Genomic DNA, 15722 nt, shown 5'->3' with positions numbered 1-15722 from the left:
GTTCTCTCTGATATTAGCGCGTTTCAGTCACTCATTGTTTTTGGAACGGTTTTTACTGGTTGATTCCAAACTGAAGTACGACCCCAAAGGTTTCTCTCTGATATTAGCGCGTTTCAGTCACTCATTGTTTTAGGAACGATTTTTACTGGTTGATTGGAAACTGCAGTACGCCCACGTAGGTTTCTCTCTGATATTAGCACGTTCCAGTTACTTTCGGTAATACAAGTAATGGTGGTATTGTTCAGTGAAATAATTCATTAAGTAAAAGAATGTCACAATTAGCTCCGGTTAGCTTTCCACGAATACGGAACTATCGTATTGTTTTATGAGATGAGTGGCATCGTTCTTTGAATATTAAATGCTTTCAATCCGGGTTCAACGTGTTTGTAGTCTGGAGTTTATTGTATATCAAATTATACACTAGCGGTCTATGGGTCAATAAAACAAAAGCCTTTTATGAACATAGATTTCATTAGTATCCGGGTTAATAAGATAGCTAGTGACGTAACACAGTGGTCCGAGCGAAGGAGGACCACGCGCGCCCTCTCGGTGTGTGCGCGTGAAGCCGATGCCCAATTTCAAGTCTGTGTATTTTAGATGGTTGTTGTATCAGTATGGATGTATTAGTTTAAGCCCGCCCACATGAGTTCTCTCTGATATTAGCGCGTTTCAGTCACTCATTGTTTTTTGGAACGGTTTTTACTGGTTGATTCCAAACTGAAGTACGACCCCAAAGGTTTCTCTCTGATATTAGCGCGTTTCAGTCACTCATTGTTTTAGGAACGATTTTTACTGGTTGATTGGAAACTGCAGTACGCCCACGTAGGTTTCTCTCTGATATTAGCACGTTCCAGTTACTTTCGGTAATACAAGTAATGGTGGTATTGTTCAGTGAAATAATTCATTAAGTAAAAGAATGTCACAATTAGCTCCGGTTAGCTTTCCACGAATACGGAACTATCGTATTGTTTTATGAGATGAGTGGCATCGTTCTTTGAATATTAAATGCTTTCAATCCGGGTTCAACGTGTTTGTAGTCTGGAGTTTATTGTATATCAAATTATACACTAGCGGTCTATGGGTCAATAAAACAAAAGCCTTTTATGAACATAGATTTCATTAGTATCCGGGTTAATAAGATAGCTAGTGACGTAACACAGTGGTCCGAGCGAAGCGAGGACCACGCGCGCCCTCTCGGTGTGTGCGCGTGAAGCCGATGCCCAATTTCAAGTCTGTGTATTTTAGATGGTTGTTGTATCAGTATGGATGTATTAGTTTAAGCCCGCCCACATGAGTTCTCTCTGATATTAGCGCGTTTCAGTCACTCATTGTTTTTGGAACGGTTTTTACTGGTTGATTCCAAACTGAAGTACGACCCCAAAGGTTTCTCTCTGATATTAGCGCGTTTCAGTCACTCATTGTTTTAGGAACGATTTTTACTGGTTGATTGGAAACTGCAGTACGCCCACGTAGGTTTCTCTCTGATATTAGCACGTTCCAGTTACTTTCGGTAATACAAGTAATGGTGGTATTGTTCAGTGAAATAATTCATTAAGTAAAAGAATGTCACAATTATTCGGTTAGCTTTCCACGAATACGGAACTATCGTATTGTTTTATGAGATGAGTGGCATCGTTCTTTGAATATTAAATGCTTTCAATCCGGGTTCAACGTGTTTGTAGTCTGGAGTTTATTGTATATCAAATTATACACTAGCGGTCTATGGGTCAATAAAACAAAAGCCTTTTATGAACATAGATTTCATTAGTATCCGGGTTAATAAGATAGCTAGTGACGTAACACAGTGGTCCGAGCGAAGCGAGGACCACGCGCGCCCTCTCGGTGTGTGCGCGTGAAGCCGATGCCCAATTTCAAGTCTGTGTATTTTAGATGGTTGTTGTATCAGTATGGATGTATTAGTTTAAGCCCGCCCACATGAGTTCTCTCTGATATTAGCGCGTTTCAGTCACTCATTGTTTTTGGAACGGTTTTTACTGGTTGATCGGCCTCGCTCAGCCTGGCCTCGCTGCGCTCGGCCGCGGCTTTGGCTTTGCGCGCGCGCGCCTCGAGGGCGCTTTATAATGGACCTATGTTGCACTTCATTCTAAAGCGCTTTTTTGTGTTGCTGCGACAAGTCATTAAACCCGCATATCTCTTTTTTTTTTTTTAAACAAACAGTTTAATAGACCGACAACTGATTTCATTCAGAGTTCACATCAAGAAGTTATTGTTAGACATATTGTTATTGTTAACATATTCTTAACAACATTGTACCCATCAACCGCAAGTTGCATAAAAGCATCATTAGCAAAATGGTTTAGCTTAGTTAACAGCATAAAGAAGAGAAAACAATTCATCAGTCTAAGTAATAACCAAATGCGTTCAACCAGCCCTCCACTGCCGTCATACCAGCTGTGTCCTCCATTGCATTGTTGTCCAATGAATACTGAGTAGACGTAAATGGCGGCTCGAAATCATCTTCGTCCATGTCTCCTAAGAATCCGTCGTCCATTTCATTACCGCCGTCTTCATCATTGTCCTCCATGTCGGTATCCTGGCCTCCGTCCAAAACGACCGCTCCACCCCCATTATCCGACTCAAAGCAAAGCGTTCTCATACCTTCGTCGTCCGAACTGTCAGAGTCATCCAAAGTAATGACGGGCGGCTCTTCTTTGTCTTCAATGATGATAGGATTTTCGGCACTGCCAAGTGGATCGTCTTTCACGGTAATCACGGTTTGAGTATTCGGGAAAGTAAACTTCTGCGGGATGAGAATTCCGTTATTCATAGGCAAAGGCACCTTGAAGTGTGAAGACGGTGGAGTAGGAATAGTGGGAGGGACAGGTAGTGTGTCTTCAATGGTCGTACCGTCAGCGAACGTTGCCTGGAATGTAATAATACCCTTGGAAACAATGGCGGTCTGGCTAACAGGAAACTCCATATGCATAGTAGCCGGATGGTCAGCAGTGACAGACACTGCCAATGGTGGAGTAGGCTGAGGTTGCTCAGTGATGACAGCCGCTGGCAATGGTGGAGTAGGCTGAGGTTGCTCAGTGATGACAGACACTGCCAATGGTGGAGTAGGCTGAGGTGGCTCAGTGATGACAGCCGCCGGCAAAGGTGGAGTAGGCTGAGCTGGCTCAGAGAAGACATGTGGCGATGGTTGGGGGGTGGGCTCCCGCTGCCGGGTGAAATCGTAACCGCCAAAGTCCGGGGTTGGAGAACGGCTTGACGGTGGAGAGGGTGTTGGTGATTGGATTACACGCTTAGCTGGGTTCTGCTTCTTCTTCTTCGGCTTGGCCTTGGAAGTGGATGGCTTCACTGATGATGAAGACTTGGCCTTCAGCTTCTCTTTCTTCTTTCGGTCACGCTCCACACTGCCTGCCATTATGATGGGGACCGTATCCAGTTGTAAGTTGGTACGACGCGGATCGGGAACAATGTCACAACTCAAGAAGGCAACCGACCACTAAACACATTATACAGATGTAACATTATTTTTGTGAAATTAAATAAAAATCAATATACCTCCAACCGGTTGACCGCATGTTGCAAACGGTCTACCTCCTTTCCCGGCTTACTCCATCTACAGCTTTCGACAAACTTCTTGACACTTGCACACAGATCTAATAAATTAAATTTTCATTGTTAAAGTTCAAACCTTTTAACAAATAATAACGAAAACGTACCGATATTATACTGGGCACACTCCCGTTGCTCTTGCTCCGAAAAACCATCCCACTGGGTTTTCAACCCCTTGATTATAGCTACAAATATTTTTCTCTTAGAACAATACTATTAGATAATTTCGATAATAAAAAAATTAAAAAATTATAAAGATTTTTAAAAAAATGGATAAGACTTACCACATTGCTGGCGGCACCACTCCTGATAATCCGCAAGATACTTGAAGGGAGCCATGGAGCAAAAGATAAACTGAACTAACTGAAAATATGAGGGGATCCAGGCAGGTATTCCAAGGTAAGTGGATAGGATTAAAAAACTTTGGAATGAAAAAATTTGCTTGGCCGCTGAGGTTTTATACTCAAAAAAAGTGTAGGTTTCAAACCTCAAAATTTAAAACAACGTATTAACTATTGTTTTAATTACTTGTACTACGCCACCCGTTAACTGAACTCTGTTGACCAGACTAAAATTGACGTTTAGACTAGTAACCAACCGTAACGTTTCACTGAACAATACCACCATTACTTGTATTACCGAAAGTAACTGGAACGTGCTAATATCAGAGAGAAACCTACGTGGGCGTACTGCAGTTTCCAATCAACCAGTAAAAATCGTTCCTAAAACAATGAGTGACTGAAACGCGCTAATATCAGAGAGAAACCTTTGGGGTCGTACTTCAGTTTGGAATCAACCAGTAAAAACCGTTCCAAAACAATGAGTGACTGAAACGCGCTAATATCAGAGAGAACTCATGTGGGCGGGCTTAAACTAATACATCCATACTGATACAACAACCATCTAAAATACACAGACTTGAAATTGGGCATCGGCTTCACGCGCACACACCGAGAGGTAGGTTCTCGCTTCGCTCGGACCACTGTGTTACGTCACTAGCTATCTTATTAACCCGGATACTAATGAAATCTATGTTCATAAAAGGCTTTTGTTTTATTGACCCATAGACCGCTAGTGTATAATTTGATATACAATAAACTCCAGACTACAAACACGTTGAACCCGGATTGAAAGCATTTAATATTCAAAGAACGATGCCACTCATCTCATAAAACAATACGATAGTTCCGTATTCGTGGAAAGCTAACCGGAGCTAATTGTGACATTCTTTTACTTAATGAATGGGTACAAAATGTAATAGTATGTTAACCTCTACAGCCGGACCTATCATTGTTACAATTATACCAATACAGATAGACTAAAAACTTGATTTAATGACTAAGCTAGACAGAGCTTCTTCGTGCTTATAAACAAGCTAGTCAGCATAGTTTAATACATGGCACCACACACTCTGTTTAACGTAGTTTAATACAAATCGCCACCCACTACAACATAACACAGTTGGCTAGTACAACATTAGTACAACAGTAGTACAACATACCACAACATTAGTTCCAGGCTAAACCTCTACCACAAAGACACAAGACAGTGACCAATAGTTCAAGTCTAATACTCCAAGTAATGCTGTACTTGGAGACAACGAATCCGACCCATACGATAATCTTACAGTATAACTAGGGGTTGGGCTAAACGGTGATGAACCAATAGCTGGCGAGCGCACTGTACTAGGGGTTTTGCCTTGAGTTGTCACGCCTGATAGATACTATATAAACCCTAGCATTTCAGTTCGGTTGTTCAGTTGGTAGCCAAAATGGATATGACACAGATGAGCAATCGCTTCGAGAGTTTTGAAAACTGGGCGGATCAGTCCCTTGCCCCTGAAGAACTGGCAAGCCAAGGGTTCTTTTATCAAGGGCAGCATGACGAAATCCAATGCGCATACTGTGGCCTTATTATGGGTGACTGGGTGAACTCACGGTATAAACCATACTACCGACACCGTTTAGCACGTCCAGACTGTGTTAGGGCTAAGGAGGGTTCCGAATCAAGAAAACACATTCCGCACTCACCGGCAATGAAAGACTACAAGACACGCTTTGCTACTTATGCTGAATGGCCTGTTAACAAACACCAGCATCCCAGGGATATGGCTGCAGCCGGCTTTTATTATGAAGGCCGGGATGACTGTGTACGCTGCTTTCACTGTGGTGGTGCACTTTATGCTTGGGACAAAGATGATGTTCCGTGGAAGAGCACGCTTGGACTTACCCGAAATGTCCGTATCTTGTACAAACAAAGGGCTCAGCATTCATCATCGATGTTCGTAAAAAACGCCAAGAAGCCGAAACAACATGTTGTGGACTAACGCGAAAAGCTGCAGCACCTACAACTTCCGAAGACCCCAAAGAGAAATTACGCTGTAAAGTATGCTATGAAAGTGATTCGGAAATCATGTTCAGACCATGCGGTCATTTAGTTTGCTGTGCGAAATGTTCAAGCAGGCTGCTGATGTGTCCGATTTGTCGGGGTGTCATTTTTCATAAGTGCTGGGCTTTCTTCTGTTAGTTTTACTGTCTGTATCATGCATGTTCATTCATGTTCATAGAAAAAAGAGGGTGGGGAAAAATAAACCAAAGAAAGGGGAACAACCGGTTCAAACCGGCTCCAAACCGGTTCGACTGAAAACCGGACCGAAACCGAGCCGAACCGGACCGAAACCGAGTTGACCGTAAACTAGCGCTATATCTTCTCATAGCATACAGAATTGATTCATTATCCAGCTTATCTCTTTGTAAAACCACCAAATTATTCGCCTGAAATTCCGCGGCTACAGTAGCATAAAACCATAAGGAAATTATTCCAAGGTTTTAATGTTCTCGAATGCAAAAAGTGGTTTAAGTTGGCATTAAAGCTAGCTAGATGGAAACGGTTTTCTAATAACATAACGTAATAGACTGATCGTATCTGAAAGGTCAATGTGCGAACCAGATCCATTTGAGTCGGCGTTAATAAAGAAAATCGTACGTAGACTTCTAAGCGGTCAAATTAAACTCGGAATCGTAAATATATCTTTGGTGTAACTTTCGGTTAAAGTGTTAAGCAGGGTAAACTAGCAGTAGATTGAAACAAGAACAGAACGAGAAAAGAAGGCAGAGAAACAAACGCAGAGCTAGCATTGCAAGATGTTGAAAGCCGACTAATAAAGCTTCATGTTTTTTTGCAGAAAATGGCATCCTCCACCACGCCTCGACCAGTTGACGGATTTTACTTTGAGATGGAATTCATTTTCGATCAGCACGAAGCCCATGGATGTAAGTACGGGGAAAAAATAATTCTTGCCTAGGTACCTTAGGAATGATGAAAATACACTGCTATTTCCAGAGAAATTTTACATTAATCAACAATCATGACCCGCTAGATATTACTAAGATGCCAAATTAAGTTAAACACTTTGTCGTATAATACATCAAAAATAAAATGTTGTTTGTGAGATGTAAGCGCAGTTAAAACATCCTGCTCAAAACGAAAACTCGTATTACTGGAATAATTACATCTCCTTTCTTTCAGTCAAGCCAACCAAGGCGTTGACGGACCTTATGCGCCAGCACAACATGAAAGGCGATTATTACGATTGCAACATGATGGTTGCTTCGCACAAAATGCACTTCATTCTTTTCGGCCACCGCAGTCAGGAGAAAGTCGAAGCATTCAAAAAGCCGCTGAAAGAACAGTAAGAACCTTACAGCTAATAAAAAGCGCCTAGTTATTTACTAATGTTTGTTTGTAATAATGCTCCTTTGGTGACAATCTATCCGGTTGCATTTAGTTTTTCTGGTTTTTGGTTTACAGTACAGAGTAGTTACTGCGGGAGTACGTATGTACATAATTTGTATTGTTCACTTTGATATTGCTTTCCTGCTGTACTTGAACGCGTGACAGCTTTGATGCCTGGTTGATCCGTAAATGTCACTTCCAGTTGTCTTATCTCAGTACCCAGCAGAAAACATTCTGGCGTGCTTCGGCCGTTGTAGGAAAAACCTACAGGATTTATGCCTTTCATTGGCGCTTCTCGACTTTATGCGACTACTGAGTGTAGAAGCATTAAAACAAAATATAACTAGTAAAATGCATGCTAGCTTTTGAGGTGCATTGGCAGACCAGAGCGCAGCCGTTGGTCACGTATTCCATTTTCGTGTAGAAAGTAGTGCAGAATGCCGAGATCGTTACTCAGTGCATGTGTTTTGTTTCCAGCCTGGATATGAGAGCTGCTGGTAAACATCGGCTCGACGAATTGCTCCCTTCGAAAGGCCACACTGAAAAATATATGGATTGGGACAAAGATAAGGTTAACGACATCTGCCGCTATTCCGCGGAGCGCATGAGAGAGATCTCAGCGGAATGCAAAAAAATGGAAGAAGAGCCAGCCGGACCAAATGGCCCACCGGTCTGGATCGCCAGGGTAGGCTGTGAGGAACATACGAGTATAGTAATATAGCAAAGTCACTAAATACACAACGTATTTATTTGCCACGCAATTAGTGTTACTTCAAATAATCTTCAAAATGAGTTAGCTGACGCAGGACACCAACTAGGTAGTACTGCGCTGCTATAAATACTCCTGCTCTTCATTTTTACGCAGCGTATTAGTACGCTTGCATGCGTCATAATTTTGTTGGTTCGGAGTTCTACTCATGTACCGTGCGAGATAAAATGTATTACCACCAGCACAAAGATTAACAAAGTGCACTGCACAAACGAGAATCTCGACTTGATATTTGTTTATTATTTAGTAACTGGGACTTAACCACTGCGTCTGTCAGCGGAATTAGTTTATCGTTCTACTGTAATTTGCACTATACAGCGAAGAACCAAAATATATGCGTACGAGTGTCATATTACACCACTAAATTTATAAGAGATTGTGAGTAGAACAAATACATAAGTCCATTTTACAAGAAACTAAAAAAAATATTTCGTTTGTTAACTTAGCGCATGCATGTATGATTGTGTTTGTCTTCTGTAGGTGGAGGGAGGTGTTTCAGAGCGGGAACTAGATTTTGATTGGCGCACCGGAACAACGCCTCCTCTCCTGCCGAACAGTAGTCAGAACCGGCTCAAGGGAGAACTGTATGATCTTCATAAAACAGAATAGTGTATGTTACATGTTTCTGTTGGCTGTTTGGCGGCCTCTCAAGTCGTGAATCATTAAAGTTCAAGAATCAGTATGAAGTACGCTGTGTTATGTTAAGTAACCGAGAATTAGGCTAAGTGATGTCCAATTTAACATGCTTAATTGTTATTAATGGCAATGTGGCGCACAAGTATTGTGCTACGTGCTCCATACCGCCCACTACGTTATTATACAGCGCCAGCACGGCTTCGATGCTTTCCAGAGTTCATCGCTGCTCACATCGCAGTTCATTTCTGTTTTGCAAAGCTAGCAGTCACATACAGACTTTCTTGTCCACCCGCCACACCCGACTACTTTTCTGTATTATTTTGTCCGACGCCAAATAAGGTGTTATAGGTGCAGGGCTGGTAACCGGCAAACGCCCACGCACAGGTGCGCAGCCGATGCCCCTCCCTATTCGAGAACTTCCACTTTCCCACAGGGCACTCTCCTTTCCGGAGAAAGATACGAGCAGTATGCACATTAACTTGAATTAAACGGCAAAATCGATAACAAACATATTGCACAAGTGTGTTAGGCAAATCGTAAGTGAACTTTGAATAGTTTACCATGAACTAGCAAGCTGTCGAGCATGGTTCCGGGATAGAAAGCCGCGCAGAATTTATTCTGTTTTTTCTTGTTATTGTGTAGATCGTACAGTCTACAGACATACTCGTACACATCCAACTGCAAATGCTTTTTATCGGACAATGCCTCAAATTGGCATTTTGTGATGATGATGTGGCGCATACTTATAGCGTTTTGTTTGCAAACCGATGTCATAGCTATCTGGCGCTAACGTTAATATAAAACTACACAGAAAGTATTCAGACTGCCGTGCGAGAAACGAATTTGCAGTTCGGCTCGGGAAAATGACCCGCAGTCAGTGGGATACAGTTACCGCATAGGCGCATACTCTGTCTGCAAGCGTTATTATTGTCTGATACCTACTTTACCTTGGAAATTGGAATCATAATGATTCCGGCTAAGGCTGTTTTGCTGCGGTAGGAACAATAGGCGGCAAAATAAATAACTGGCTAATTTATCGCAAAGACTGCGGCAAAATAGCCATTCCGAATAATTAAATATGCAGTGCGCGATCAAGTTTTCGAGTATTCACTGCCATATGTAGAAATATATATTTTTAAGTCCACTGGGTGCACGGTGTCGAATTTAGTGGGCCCGGACAGACTGCTTTTATGATCGATAACCTCGAAGACTTGGTGCAATAACATAACAGATAAATAAATAACATAAAATTTAAAGGTGTTTAATAGTAATTAACGGCTGCAGCAATTTTGCAGTACGCAGTTTTCGTTAGACTGACTTGAATAAGGCGAGCGCTCTTGACTATTTGGAGGTTACTGTTCCTTATAGTCTTGACTGGTTTTGCATGTGTATTTGAGTTCCGAATTGGCTGTTTAAGAATATCATACAAATGTAAAAAGCATCGCACAAACAACCAAGCGCGGTAGTTAAAAAGGTCGGTAAAATTAGTCTGCATTCAGGCATTTCAAGCCATTTTACCTTGGACCTTGTAATGCTTCTCCATCGACTACATAAGCAAAACAGCAAAAACTGCCGCTAATACACGGCAGTAGCAAGGCCATTGTCTGCAAAATGCAGCTCTTTGGCGAATACTTACGAGATATATCGGCTACAATGTCGTCCAAATGCTTGGGTGGCTTTTCGTTCCACCTGCAAAGTTAAATCCACTTAGTTTGCCATTTTTGCTTATGTTTGCTGCTCGATGCGTACAGTTCGTAGGAGAGCGTAATAAACGGCCAAATGCAACCTTTTGGTTCACAAGCCTCGCTTGTCAAAGAATTCAGCCAGTGGAAAAGGTTATCCATTGCGCGTTCTGTTAGCATTGGACAATGGTCTTCTAGTGCAGACCGGAAGGAAGCCTCGTATATTTGTGCCGCAGATTCCGAAAAACTGTGTAACCATCGTGGGATCGCAATAAAAAACGGATCACGGCAACATCTTAAATTCCATCGTCCAGGGCCCCTAACCCGATGCAGTAGCTCATCGTCTAGCCACAACACTTCTCTGAAGCATATCGATAACTTGCTACTGAAACAGCAGTTCTTCAAGGCTAGATGTTGGCAAATGCAAGCGTAATCCTTATAAATATCTGTCTGATTTGCATGGAGATAATTTCCGTACATAGTAACGAAATCATATGTATACACCATGGGAAAGGGTTTGGGAAATCGCAAAAATTCGTTGAGCAAAAGTCTGGAGTTGTTGGCGATAACCAGCCAGTCGAGTTGCACGTCCATGACCTTTAGGACTTTCACAAGGGTGAACAAGCATTCTTCCCAGTCATCGATGAAATACAAAATCCTGGCATCTTGGCTAATTGTGCTCCCGATGACATATGCCAAGTCCCGGTAACCAGAGCCGGATGGGCCGACCCTCAAACTTTCAATGGAATGTTTATGTTGGTTTGGCAACATCACGCACCGCCGAAGTGCTTTACAGAATAACCGTTGATGGAAAAATTTGGACGTTCTAAAAAAATAAAAAGCTTATTCAAAGTATCACGAGCAAAGGAAAACTGGGAATTCTCTTGCTCTAACCTGGACCCTCAAAATGGTTTTTTCGGTGTGCTAGAGCCACTTACGCCCACTGCACATTTTTACGGTCAAGCGAAAATCTATCACGCAGCAGCGTTACAGTTGTTTAAGGATTCCTTCTAATCTGCTGCCAGAGTTGAGGTTAAACTGCCCCTTCTACCCCTGGCCTAAACCATTTCGCTCCAAGTGCCATTTACTCGACCTATTTGTTCGCTTGGTCACTGAGCATGGCTGGGGACCCAGAACTAAATACATGTGTTGTATTTGCGCCCTGTATTGTATTAATTTTGATCTACGATGCATGGTGTAAAATGGTGACGCTCAAGTGGAAAATAATAGAGAAGCAACTTTACTACAGTTTTTGCACATCTTCTTCTGCTAATTGAGTCGGAGCGGTTTTAAAGTAAACCAAAACGTTCTGGCCGGGTTTTTTTAAAATGAGCCCCGCAAGCAGTTATTGATGGTTTTGGAGGGTGATTGATGCTTGGTATGGTGAAATTGCTGTAACGGGTAAATTATAATTACCGTATATAAATTTGACAACCACTGCTAGATGACTTGGTATTGAATTTGTGTGATGTTCAGTTTAACCAGTAACCAGGTGATCTCCTGAAAAGCAAATACTTATTCTATTCCAACGGACATCAGTTTCAACTTTATTTTTATGCTTTATGCACTCCCCATCTGGTATGTTAAAAAATTGCTGCTGTTAAGTAAAGAACTGCTGCGGGCATAGCGCGGGTGGGCAAATTGCGCGGGTGGGCATAGCGCGGGTGGTGAATACTGGCACTGCCGGTAACTAGTGGGCAATTTTTGGGAAACGCCGAAATAATGGAAAACCAGAAATTCTTAGATAATTAGGGAAAGAACTTTTGAATTTGATTATTTTTATCGTTGTTGACAATCGCTTGGTTGTCAGTTAATGCTAAGTACAGTTTATGAATGCCGAAATGTGTATGTGTTAGTGAATAGTGATAGCTGATTTTCCGACCTGTCTGACACGCTGACAATCTGTCATAGTCAGAATATGGGTTACCGAACTCACGTAAACTTACAGCCCTCGCCTATTTCCGTTCAGCCCCAGTCAAAACGACAGCAACGGTTATTCTCATGCGTGTCAATTTAAGAACCCACTTTGCGTATGCGATCCTTCATGTCAGAAAAAGCCGCATCCCTACCTGCGGAGTTGATGCTGGTCATACACGTCCATAAAAGAAAATACTTCCGTGCTCAGCTCCATAAGTACATCATCAAAATGGAATTCGTGAGATTTGTTCAAGTCTGAAACATTACAATACAGCCTTAAGCCTGGAGCATTACATTGTAATCATAACATATGTGCGCACGATCTCGTGCGTAATAAAATTTAAATTGCAAATTGACTACCGAATTGGCTATCGCTTTATACGGACGCCCTCACTTCGTTGTTGTAACTGCACTTATCCTTAAAGGTCCAAGTTTTTTATTCTTTACGCATCCCTCGCATACTACAGTAGTTCAGTGCCAGATTCTGTTCACGCCGTATAAAGATACAGAGTTGTTTCTTATAAAAACCCCAGTTGTTTTTTTTGTACATAACGCGCAGTAGATAACAACTGGTAACGTGTGTCATCACAATCCGGAGCTTATCTGCGCTCCGAATGGTCAAAAAAACCATATGGCACGTATTCAAGATAGCGCAGTTTTTTAAAAATACCCGTGCTTATCTCTATGAATGATGACACATGCGCCATAGTGCACATTGCTGCACAGCACTGGTCGGATACCAGTCAGCGGAAAGATGTCAGAATTTGCGTATTGAGGAGCATGCCGGTCTCTTGTTACAGTGTTAACCATAGCCGAACCCGTGAAATGTTTAAACTTGCTGGAGCAATTTAATTTTATTGCGGTTAGGATGCATAATAAGTACCTTGATCCGTATCGATTAGAGCGACAAGCTCTTTCAGAACGGTGTTGGCAATTTTGTCTGTTGCCCGCATGAAGTCTATCATAAACCGATCCACAGCATTCGCTATGCGCTCATACATTATGTGGTCCGGTAGCTTGTAACTGGGTTTTCCTTCCACCAAAAGAATAACGCCATCATTCTGATTGTATTTCTCCTCGACCAACAGATCAATGTGATCATCCGTCGCACCCAGGAACATAATGCCATAAGTCTCTTGCATGAAGCGGCTGTGAAATCGTGGCATTTCTCGAACTTTTTGCAGAGTATCAGCGAAGTGTGTACAATACGAAGTAAACTTTGAAACCGGGATCTGCTGATTAACAAACGACTGCGGAGTAACGCGATTTCCAAGATAACCGCGGCGGCGAATCCGTTTAAAAGCGGCACCGGAAGAATCAAGGACACAGAATTGTCTGGGCGCATTACCCGGCAGGCTCACTTCTGCATGTACCAACGAGAACGTCTGTATTAATTTGCCGCCTATAATACTAGCTGGCTGCCACGATTCTGGCTGATTGTCATCAACACTGACCAGTACGTCAATTTCCTCCGGTACAGTGTGAGGATGTATACGTTTGCATTCGCGATAATCCATTAGATGCAGTTTATCCATAGCGACACGTCGCAGTTCCTGCATCGAGCCAATTCGCACCATACAGTGGTCATCATCGACTGCACAAACGTACCCACGATAAGTGACATTCTCATCCAGTATATCGACAGCAAAACGTTCGTAAACGCCAGTGATGAGAGGATCTCTGCCAATGCGCGCCGATAAAAAATTTTCCATGATGCCTCCGGATGATGATCCTTCCGGATGGAACGAAGTTTTCGTGAACGATTTGTACAATCCTTTAGTTCTCCGATTTCAGCCAACGTTGTTGGGCTGTTTGTCAACCTTCTCATCCCGTAGTAGCGACGTCTGAGGTTAGGCAGATAGCGCTATGAGCAACGTTTCGTATAATTCTTTAGCATCCGAGATCTATCGTCCGAGACCGAGATCTATCGCCAAAGTCTACATTATGAATATTATTTTCATTATAATAAAAGAATGAAAGGCAAGAATGTCAGGGTTTAGTGACAGCGTTGTACGTACGGTATTGTACCAGGTTGACAAAATTAATCAGTGACTGTGAACTACCGATGTTGGAGAATGCTGGCTCCGTTGCAGTATACCATTATCAGTTATGTATCTCTTCCATTCAGGGAAGAGTCTTTCACATTAAAGTTTCATGCAAAAGAGATCGATAACAGCACACTGTCTGTACGCAGTACACACGCGTGCTGAATTGATGCATGCTCTGCTTTATAAGGCGCTTATTCGGTTGTTCCTGCTTGTTGTTGTCGACTGGCCAATGGTAATACCCGTGCCGGTATTGATTGAATATTATGCAGTTGTGCACTGTGTATGTACTGCGCCTGCGAATCCTTATTACGGTACAACGTACAACAGAATATATGTATAGATTGTAGATATATAGGGGGCAAAAGTAAACGTGTTCCACCGTTCCCCTGTACTGCTGCCGTCACCCGACTGGAGTTTGACGTTGTGGCTGAACATGGCGCTTATGTACCGCGCCAGATTTAACCACATGTATTGCCGTAACGTCACACTCCAGGCGGGTGACGGCAGCAGTACAGGGGAACGGTGGAACGCGTTTACTTTCGCCCCTTATATATGTATAATATAGATATACAATGCACTGCAATTTAGAGGGTACAAAATACTTGTCCACATACTTGATAACGCTAAACTTTGCGTTTAATTAAACAGGAATCTCAGCACAGTCAGCAGACTGGTTGGAGCATCGATCCCATCGGCATATTCTCTCTGTTCTGTAATAAGCATGCACGGCGCCGCAACTAATCGCCATACGTACATCCTGGAGTAGTATCGCTGGAAAAACGGAAATTGTACAAATCAAGAAATTACCAATACTTGTACAGCATCATAATTATACGAACGAACGTGTACGATGCAGCTGCGTAATACTGACTCCAGAATCAGCAGCGGTAAATGCTGAAAGATCTATTGATATTTTATGCATCCGTAGACAATACTTCACTGCGGTATTGCTGAAATCGGTTGGCTCATCCATATTCTCCGCAATGTCCTTTCTTGTACAGAAAATTTCATTAAACTGCACTGCAAAGAACGCGCGCACTGATGTGCCGTGCACTAGCCGTCTGATTCTCGGACTTTAAATAATTTCCCACTTAATAATGATGCAGCATGCGCGCAGCCGCAACGGAGAAATCTGGCTGCCAAAAACTTTAAAAGCCCCGCTCGTCACCGGTTTATAACCGTTTTGCTGTTGATGTTCTGTGTGGCGAATACACTTACCGTGTTCGTGGATAGTGGATACAGTCACGGCAATCTTCTGCATATTCTGATTGTTCAAAAGGGGCACGTATTTTTGAGCAAATCTAACAGCGGCAGTGCATATCTACAAACTTTACAGAACTTCCCTGTCGGCAG

The 15722-nt window shown here is 42.5% G+C and overlaps 3 protein-coding genes across 3 annotated transcripts in view; 1 reads left to right on the top strand and 2 right to left on the bottom strand.

The window, feature by feature from the left end:
- Positions 1–8754, top strand: part of LOC129589721 (uncharacterized) — a 33841-nt gene extending 25087 nt beyond the window's left edge. Inside the window, exons 2-5 of the mRNA XM_055484564.1 lie at positions 6767–6854; positions 7111–7273; positions 7795–8002; positions 8567–8754. Of these exons, the coding sequence (XP_055340539.1) occupies positions 6770–6854; positions 7111–7273; positions 7795–8002; positions 8567–8695 (585 nt within the window). The 5' untranslated portion in view covers positions 6767–6769 and the 3' untranslated portion in view covers positions 8696–8754. The remainder of the gene's footprint in view (positions 1–6766; positions 6855–7110; positions 7274–7794; positions 8003–8566) is intronic.
- On the bottom strand, positions 2059–3952 carry LOC129589718 (proteoglycan 4-like). Its single transcript, XM_055484562.1, has 4 exons — positions 3867–3952; positions 3690–3767; positions 3529–3626; positions 2059–3469 (listed from the first exon to the last, which is right to left on the bottom strand). The coding sequence occupies exons 1-4, from the start codon at positions 3919–3921 to the stop codon at positions 2357–2359; spliced, it is 1344 nt and encodes a 447-aa protein (XP_055340537.1). The 5' UTR covers positions 3922–3952; the 3' UTR covers positions 2059–2356.
- Positions 8755–9933: 1179 nt separating the features above from the next.
- Positions 9934–14465, bottom strand: LOC129589716 (uncharacterized). The gene is made up of 4 exons (XM_055484560.1): positions 13205–14465; positions 12474–12576; positions 10472–11230; positions 9934–10411 (listed from the first exon to the last, which is right to left on the bottom strand). Exons 1-4 carry the CDS (start codon positions 14031–14033, stop codon positions 10237–10239), a joined length of 1866 nt encoding a protein of 621 aa, XP_055340535.1. The 5' UTR covers positions 14034–14465; the 3' UTR covers positions 9934–10236.
- Between the last annotated feature and the right edge of the window lie 1257 nt (positions 14466–15722).

The sequence above is a fragment of the Paramacrobiotus metropolitanus genome, unplaced genomic scaffold (assembly GCF_019649055.1).
Source record: "Paramacrobiotus metropolitanus isolate TYO unplaced genomic scaffold, Prichtersi_v1.0 Parri_scaffold0000036, whole genome shotgun sequence".
NCBI classification, from domain to species: Eukaryota; Metazoa; Tardigrada; class Eutardigrada; order Parachela; family Macrobiotidae; genus Paramacrobiotus; species Paramacrobiotus metropolitanus.
This window is presented reverse-complemented; position numbering and strand designations above follow the sequence as displayed.

Coding starts and splice junctions, on each gene's coding strand:
- LOC129589718 (XM_055484562.1), bottom strand. CDS start 3,921: ATGGCTCCCTTCAAGTATCTTGCGGATTATCAGGAGTGGTGCCGCCAG. Junction 3,627..3,689: donor GTGTGCCCAGTATAATATCG/GTACGTTTTCGT, acceptor TTAATTTATTAG/ATCTGTGTGCAAGTGTCAAG. Junction 3,470..3,528: donor ATGCGGTCAACCGGTTGGAG/GTATATTGATTT, acceptor TAATGTGTTTAG/TGGTCGGTTGCCTTCTTGAG.
- LOC129589716 (XM_055484560.1), bottom strand. CDS start 14,033: ATGGAAAATTTTTTATCGGCGCGCATTGGCAGAGATCCTCTCATCACT. Junction 11,231..12,473: donor GACCAGCATCAACTCCGCAG/GTAGGGATGCGG, acceptor TTATTTTTTTAG/AACGTCCAAATTTTTCCATC. Junction 10,412..10,471: donor ATTACGCTCTCCTACGAACT/GTACGCATCGAG, acceptor TTAACTTTGCAG/GTGGAACGAAAAGCCACCCA.